The sequence below is a fragment of the Colossoma macropomum genome, unplaced genomic scaffold (assembly GCF_904425465.1).
Source record: "Colossoma macropomum unplaced genomic scaffold, Colossoma_macropomum, whole genome shotgun sequence".
Taxonomy (NCBI): domain Eukaryota; kingdom Metazoa; phylum Chordata; class Actinopteri; order Characiformes; family Serrasalmidae; genus Colossoma; species Colossoma macropomum.
In genome coordinates this window covers 3,821,087-3,829,710 of record NW_023494793.1, presented here as the reverse complement: position 1 = coordinate 3,829,710, position 8,624 = coordinate 3,821,087, and the positions used below count along the sequence as shown (strand labels likewise).

Genomic DNA, 8,624 nt, shown 5'->3' with positions numbered 1-8,624 from the left:
ATGCATCTCTTGTAGATCATTATAGTGATAACGGTTTTGGCAATACTGATATCACAATATGCAAATGAGCCTTCTAATCAGCCTTTTAATCAGCATTCGGACCAATCACAGTTCCAGATTTTGAGTGTTTTGCTGAAACAAAAATTCATGCAATCCAACAAAAGTTTATTACTTTGGTCAAAATTTTGCTAACCATGACACATTACTGACTGACCCTTTAATACACTGTAAGACATATCGCAATCAGGGGTGGACAACACTGCTGTACAAATACTTTTGGCAAAATATTACTTCTACTTTTGATACTTAACCCTCTACTGCACGCATTGTGAGAGCAATTAAAAATTAAACAACAACAAAAAAATTTAAAAAATAAAAAAAAATGTAAAAACTAAAAATTTAATTCACTTTCCTTGTATGAAGTGGTCCTTGATTTTTTCGGACCTATTACTAAATTCAAAAACATTAAGAAAATAATGTCTGCAGGGGTCCTTTTGGAGTATGTTGCCATGAGGCAACATTGTGCAACGATGGGAGGAAACGATATAAAGCCGTGTTCCTTGAAGTGGTGAAACCTGGCTTGTGACTGGCTAAATCCATTCCTCTGCTGCACGGTGTTGCTTCTAGGCAACAAACATATTTCTGCAAATTCTCATACCAAAAAAAATTGATACTGAATGTTAAAAAAGGTTTAAATTTGCCCACGTAGAGATAATACGACTAAAGACATGCTTTTTATTGACTTATTCAAACTCTTTCCTTTATTGTTAATCCTATCGTTGTCTTTAATAATGTCTAATGTTTTTGTAAAGTGAGGAAAATGAGTCTGTTGCCCTGAGGCAACACCATGCAACAGAGAGTTAAGTACATTTACAAGCAAGTGCTTTTTCACTCAAATCGATATGAAGACAGAATGCTTCTACTTTTACTCCAGCAATATGTGACCAAGAGTGTTTGTGCTTTCTCTCAGGAACAGAGGTGCTGTACTTTATCCACCCCTGACTGTAATCAGAATATGCAGCGGTAAAAAACCTGATACTGGCATTCTCTCCACATTGTGCAGCTCTAGTGTGGAGCTCAGAAAGCTGTCTGGATTTCTAAGGGAGACTGTTGTTTTCTCTATGTTTATATGCATGTATGTGTCATGAGTTGGCCAGAGAAGGCCGATGGCTGCCCGCTCTGGGCTTCTGCTTGTCGTACTTCACCGACACAATGAGGAAGAGGAGTAGGGTGACGCCTTGAATTCCAGCCAGGAGGAAGAAATAGTAGTTCAGCTTACATTCGTTTATGTTACCTAGAGAGAGAGAGAGAGAGAGAGAGAGAGAGAGAGAGAGAGAGAGAGAGAGATTAAACATGGCACTGAACAAAAATATAAACGTTTTTACACTTTTTGCTGAAAAACCTCACAAAAAAAAAAAAACAGAACTCCCACACTGGTCTCTCGCGCGGCCGTCTGCAGCAGCGCAAATTCTTTTTAGCAAAATGTATCAAACAGCTGCACAATGGGAGCAAAATCAAAAGTGTTTCATTTCTGTTTTTGTTCAGTATATTTTTTAACCGGTTATTGTGAGGGTGACGTCCTGAAGTCCGCAAACGCTTCTTTAGGACACTAACATACATATATATGTATGTATGTATACATATACATATGTATGGGGGGTCCTGACCACTGAAGAACAGGGTAAAAGGGGTCTAACAAAGTATGCAGAGAAACAGATGGACTACAGTCTGTAACTGTAGAACTACAAAGTGCACCTATATAGTAAGTGGAGCTGATAAAATGGACAATGAGTGTAGAAACAAGGAGGTGGTCATGAATGTTATGCCTGATTGGTATTTATTTATATATATATATATATATATATATATATATATAAAGCACGTAGCCTTGCAGTTCCGACAGACAAACACTGGCAGTAGAATGGGTCGCACTGTCATAGGATGCCACCTTTGCCATAAGTCAGTTTGTGCAACTTCTGTCCAGCTAGATCTGCCCTGGTCACCGGACCACACAAACTCAGAGTGGGGCTGGCGAGTGCTGAAGCTCTTATCCTCTGTTCCAAACAGCCTCTGTAAGCAACATCAGCAGAAGAACTGCACATCAGGAGCTTCATGAAATAGGTTTCCATGGCTGAGCAACTACAAGATGCAGCTGGGGGGTGTGTAAAGCACGGTGCTACTGGACTCTGGAGCAGTGGAAACATATTCTGTCAGTCTGATGGACGAGTCTGGGTTTGGTGAATGCCAGGAGAACGTTACCTGCTTGACTGCACTGTGCCAGCTGTAAAGTTTGGTGGAGGAGGGATAATGCTATAATGCTATGGGGCTGTTTTTCAGGGGTTGGTCTAGAACCCTTAGTTCCAGTGAAGGGAAATCTTAATCCTTCAGCACCAAGACATTTTGGACAATTATATGCTTTCAACTTTGTGGGAACAGTTTGGGGAAGAACCTTTCCTGTTCCAGCATGACTGAGCCCCAGAGCACAAAGCAAGGTTCATAAAGGCCTGGCTGAGTGAATTTGGAGTGGAAGAACTTGACTGGCCCTCACAGAGCCCTGACCTCAACCCCATCAAACACCTTTGGGATGAACTAGTATGGAGACTGTGAGTCAGATCTCGTCCAACATCAGTGTCTGACCTCACAAATGCTCTTCTGGATGAATGGACAAACATTCAGACAGACACACTCCGAAATCCTGTAGAAGCTTCCCAGAAGAGTGGAAGTTGTTAGAGCCTCAAAGGGGGACCAACTCCATATTAATGCCTATGGATTTAGAATGGGATTCATAAAACCTCCTGTAGGTGTCCCAATACTTTTGTCCATCTATATGTGTAAGTAATGAGTTTTCTAATCCTAACCCCCAATCTTGAGTTACCAAAAAGAAATGATTTTGCTCCTTCAGTTTTAAATCTCTCTCTCTCTGTCTCTCTCTCTCTCTCTGTCTCTCTCTCTCTTTCTGTCTCTGTCTCTGTCTCTCTCTCTCTCGAGCATGCTGTCACGCCTGCAAAACTAGAGGAAAACAGAAAGCGAATTTATTTTTCCCTTTTGCCTCATTCTGACAGAAGGGAGGAAGAGAGCAGTAATCCTCCATCTCTGCAGCTTAACACACACACACACACACTCACATATCCAGCTCTGCTCCTGATCATCCTGCCTGCGAGTGTGTGTGTGTGCGTGCGAGTGTGTGTGAGTGTGTGTGTGTGTGTGTGCGAGTGTGTGTGAATGTGTGTGTGTGTGTGTGTGTGTGTGTGTGCATTTCGCTCTCAGTGGGTTTTATTCTATTTATTATGAATGTATTACAGACACTCGCTCACTGCAGATGTTCAGGGCGGTGTGCTTTAGAACTCAGTCGGCTACAAAGGGACAGAAATTGCTCAGATGCAAAATTTCTCCTGCGCAAATAAAACAAACTCTCGCACTGTCTGCACTCTGAGCTCTGAAAGAAAAGCGAACGTGCTAACAAACACCATCCATCTCTTTCCTGTACGAGGTTACTGATCCTCCAGCAGCTAATTAGAAACTCCACAAGCTCAGAAACAGCAGCAGTCCAAAAGGTCTCGGAGTTAAAGAAGATCTGACACAACGGCATAGAACAGTCATCGAAGGGCTCAGAGCAACGAAACCCCAACCACAGTTTTAAGTAAGAGGGGTTGATGTGGATGTAAACACGGCTGAAGGTTCGAAAACCGTTCACTCCCCACAACACACAGTCCACACATCATCACTGTCCAGAACAATGCAGTTCCATTTTTTGTAAAGCTGCCATTTTTGTGATGTCATTCATCCACCTGTTCAGCCTACAGCAGTTTAGCTCCGCCCACTCACCCAGAAGTCATAAGGAGTGTTTCAGCCTGAAATGCTGTTTGAATAAAGCCCAGTACAGGACAGCCAATGAGCAACGATGTATTTACATTCATCAGCCTAAAAGGCACAGAAACAAAAACAGCCTGTTTAATTCTAAGGGATAAAGAAAGGTTAAAAAATAGTCATGTAAAATTAATTTTTACTATCTTTGGTACATACAAAAAACAAACATCACTGGTAGACATCAAAGAAAACAGTAAAATGCATGAAAATGTTGGATATGGGCTCTTTAATCTATAGACTGTTTGTTGTTATTGATTCAAAATTGGGGGTGGAGTGAATAATAACCACACCTTAATTATCGCCGCTGTTGGTAGAAAACCCGACCCTCCAAAATGGTGACTTTACAAGAGAAGGAAAAAACATACTTTACTTCTAATGTAAGTCAATGGAACCAGACTTCTTTCCTAATAGTGGAATTTGGGTCCCTTTTTTTGGTTAATTCATCATGAAATTTACACACAATCTATAGGACAACGGGTACTTTCACATAATGTGAATAACTGAAAAATGGATTTTGTTCCGACAGCAGTGATATATTTTTAATACTTTATTTTAATGACAATAATTACATTTTGTTTGGAAATATTACAAAACTACATAGAAGGGTGTAGTTACCATGCTACCTACCAGGCTACCTACCTGGCTACCTACCCGGCTACCTACTAGGCTACCTACCAGGCTACCTACCTACCTACCAGGCTACCTACCTGGCCACCTACAAGGCTACCTACCCGGCTACCTACCTAACTACCAGGCTACCTATCTATCTACCAGGCTACCTACCTACCTTTCAACCAGGCTACCTACCAGGCTACCTACCTACTTACCAGGCTACCTACCTACTTACCAGGTTACCTACCTAGCTACAGCTTACATTTTTAGGATGAGCTCATAGTTAAGGTGGCAGTTTTTCATGCCCCTCATGTAGCCCCAGGTCAGTTATCTTGGCTTTGACCAATAGTTCGTAGCGCTGAATGAAAACAACATGCCATAAACCAGCCTCGATGGCGAAGGTCTGTATGGCACTGTAATTTTCACATAAATCTGTTAATAATGTAGGTTTTATAAACATCAGCAACACAAGCTAATCAAAACAATGTGTTCAATGATAAAAATCACAGGTCACTACAAACATTCAAAATGCAGTGTTAGATAAAACTAAAGGTTAGAGGCTATTAAAACAGTTAATGATGGTTAATTAGGCTGAGGGTGAGTTTGTGACCATGTTAAATTTAATGTTTAATTTGTATAGTTTTGGTATAATAATCATCATAATACTACTGACAGTACTGTCCAGTATTGTAATATGTATGCTTACACTGTCAATCTCTTGCAATTTACTACTGTATCTACAGCACATCTTTGTATTGCTGTGTTTATCATGCATGGTACAGCAGTGATAACAGTGAGAAAATCTTTTGTTATGCAGTTCTGAGAAAGTATAATAAAGCTGAATTCAATCAAACAGCATTATATGGATCTGACATGATGAAACATCCACTCGGGTGGGCATTTAATAAGTGTGGTCTTGCTTTTTCTGCCGTCTCTCCCTAGGGTCTTACAGGGGAGACATGACTGGGACAGTGCATAGGAAGGGAGACCGGAGCATTTAATTTAAAGTGACGGTGAAACGAGGTCTCTCTGGAATCGCATTTTCCTGCTAGTGGCCAGATGAGCAGAGAAGTACAAAAGCCGGCCTAGTATTGAACCTTGAGGAACGCCTTGTGGAAGTGGCAATTATTCAAGCACTGGTTTAAAGGTGACATGTTTGCATTTTACTTCTGCATTTTCTGCACTGGCTTCCAGGCTGCTGGCAGCTTAGCATGACATTGGAACAAGAACTAGCAGCCAGTCAAATGGACCACTGGATAAGTCCATTTTCACAGCTCCTAGATAGCCACGAGCCACTGCTTCTCATTATCACGCAATATTTCTTTTTAGAGTAATACATCATATTTTAGGCACTCTATGTGATATTTGTTCGTAATATTGGGTAAAGCTTTAAATGAAAATGAAAATTTCCATCCTTAATGGCCTTGGAGAGAAGGGGTTTGATTTGAAGGTGCTGGGGGAAAAAAAAGAAGGCTACATTCATCTCTGTTAGAGGGCAAGATGTTCGGTACTGACTTATCTGCACATGCAGATGCTTCAAAACAAGCCCTAACAGCATGTAGAAGACAGCGGTCCAGGAGGACTAACAGTTATTGGCGTTTGGTACACGCTCTTGGTTTGCTGTTACACCGCTAGCAGCACTGTAGATCAACACAGCCGCCCTGCTGAGGACGAGGGAACATCTCAATCAATTTCTGCTCCGCTTTTATGCACTGTGTAACCGCAGGGCTCGAGCTGAAGGGTTCCCAAATGAGGCCGGGCAGTGCATGACAGAGAGAGCAATTCACTCCAAATCTCACTGCCCTCCAGCGAAAAGGAAGGAAGCTAACAAATGTCCCTGTCTGCAAGAAAAAAAACAACACATTTACCATCCTCCCCACGACACAACTCAGGCTAAACTGCCAATCAATAGCCTCCGAGCAGACCTCTTCCGAACCGCAAGCTAATCCAGGCTAGGAAGTAAGACGTACATTTTGTTGTTGTTTTTTCGAACCCCCTCATGTTTTCCCGTGTTGATGGGTTTTCTTCCCAGCGAGCGAGCTGCTTCGGAGCCGTGGCCGTAAAGAACGCCCGCTCAAAGGAGATATATCACTCCGACACACTCGCTCTCGGGGAAAGATTGCTGGCACTTCCCTCAAGAAAGAGGCGGCCGTCACAGCGTTTCGGCCACGTTTCATCTGTAATGGAAAAATAAACATTACCGGAGCGCGACTGCACAAGCCCAGCCTGCATCTCAAACAGGACGGCCGAGCGCAAATAAATACAGAAAATGCCTCCTGAAGAGATGGCCAGCCAAGGAAAGCTGTTGGGGGTCATTTTTTCTGTTAGTGTGAAACAAGACAAGACAAACGCTAACTTGATCTATTCTCTTCATCAAGCTGACTGATATTAGATTAGATTAGATCAGATTAACCCACCATGTCCACCATGGAGTAAATTTTTAAGATTAAGATTACGTGACCCTTATTAGTCCCACAACGGGGAAATTTCACCTCCACATTTGACCCATCTGTGCAGTGAAACACCACATACACACTAGTGAATGCACACACACTAGGGGGCAGTGAGCATACTTGCCCAGAGCGGTGGGCAACCCTATCCACAGCGCCCAGGGAGTAGTCAGGGATTAGGTGCCTTGCTCAAGGGCTGGTTTAGGGGATTGAACCAGCGACCTTCCGGTCACAAGGCTGGTTCCCTAACCTCCAGCCCATAACTTTTTCTTATAATTAAAAATAATATGTGGCTATGCTGTATTAACATGTGGGAACGAGATCCTAATGTGACCCCATGGTGACCTTCCGAGCCAAAGTGCTGCGGAGATCAGCGTTTACCCTCATCTACCACTCTGAATTCAGTTTATGAAAGGCTTGCTAATCAGCTGATGAGCTGAATCAGGTGGTTTACTGAGGCAGTGTACTGAAGTCTGCAGTGTTTTGGCCCACGAGGACTGGAGCCTGACACGTGTGGCATATACGGAATGGCCTACAAAATGCTTTTTATTAATTAGTAAATGTTTTTTTCTGTCAAGGAAAATATAAGAAAGCAAATTCGGGAAAAACCTACAAAATAATCAAGTGGCTCAATTGTACAGCAACATGGATGTCATTCAGGTGTAAGGAAAAAACCTAACCATAAAACAGTACCAATAGCTATGTAACATTGAAAAAGCCTGTGGAAATGAAGTCTAATGTCTTTAAGACATTGCTGTTGAAATCTTAGTGAGCTGGTTTGATGGCTCTATTTTGTCATTTAAAGAGAAAAGAGAGAAAACTGCATGTGGTAACAAGCGCTTTACCTAGCATAAGTAAGATTAGGGTCGTCATGATTAACTGTTAGTGTTTATCGTATTAAAGATTTTAAAATTGATGTTCACAATGACTGGACTTAATGATTTGTCCACAATCTGGGTGATAAACAGGGTCCCTGCAGGGTATTAGCACTACAGTTGCTTCTGTGAGACTCACTTAAAAAGAGGAAACCCACACCAGCAGGATTCCACTTATGCACGAATGTTGGTAGTTACAATTTTCATGCATGTATATGAAGCAAAAATAAAGGTTTTCCATTACAAATTGCGTGTATGTGAAGTAAAAAGTTCTGCTTAGGATGATTTAAGCTCAGCAGACAGCTAACAGTCTACTCCAATAATATTCAGAATTAGGCTTTCATAGGATTCACAGTGAAACTACTACATTCAAAGTGAAGAATAAGCCATTGGAACATTTGATGCACACTGTCAGCTTGAATCTATTATGGCGCTATCAGTATTCATACCCCAATAGAAGTCCTAGAGGTCAGAAAGTGAAGAATTCTGAATATACTGATATGATAAGTTTATTAGATTTTTCAAAAATCTTGATAAAAATGACAGAAAAAGTATTAATTTATTAATGCCTGCAAATAAGTTCTTATTTTTGCTGTTTAGCCTAAAAACAAAATAAAAACACACTGAATAAAAATAATCAGTGGGTTACTTGATTACCTGATTGCTATCAGTGATGACAGCCCTATTCACCATAAACAAAAATGAATTAAATCTAATTAACAAGCGACATTCATGTGAATAAAACTCAGAAATGCTTCATCAACCTTTGCCCTTTTCTATTTTTAACACTGTCCTTTCAATTCCAACATCACTAATCCAA

The 8,624-nt window shown here is 41.3% G+C and overlaps 1 protein-coding gene across 1 annotated transcript in view; it reads right to left on the bottom strand.

Annotated features, from left to right (window-relative positions):
* Positions 1 to 807: 807 nt before the first annotated feature.
* Positions 808 to 8,624, bottom strand: part of LOC118814023 (solute carrier family 15 member 4-like) — a 64,275-nt gene continuing 56,458 nt past the window's right edge. The window contains exon 4 of the mRNA XM_036579695.1: positions 808 to 1,294. Coding sequence (XP_036435588.1) covers positions 1,143 to 1,294 — 152 coding nt within the window. The 3' untranslated portion in view covers positions 808 to 1,142. The remainder of the gene's footprint in view (positions 1,295 to 8,624) is intronic.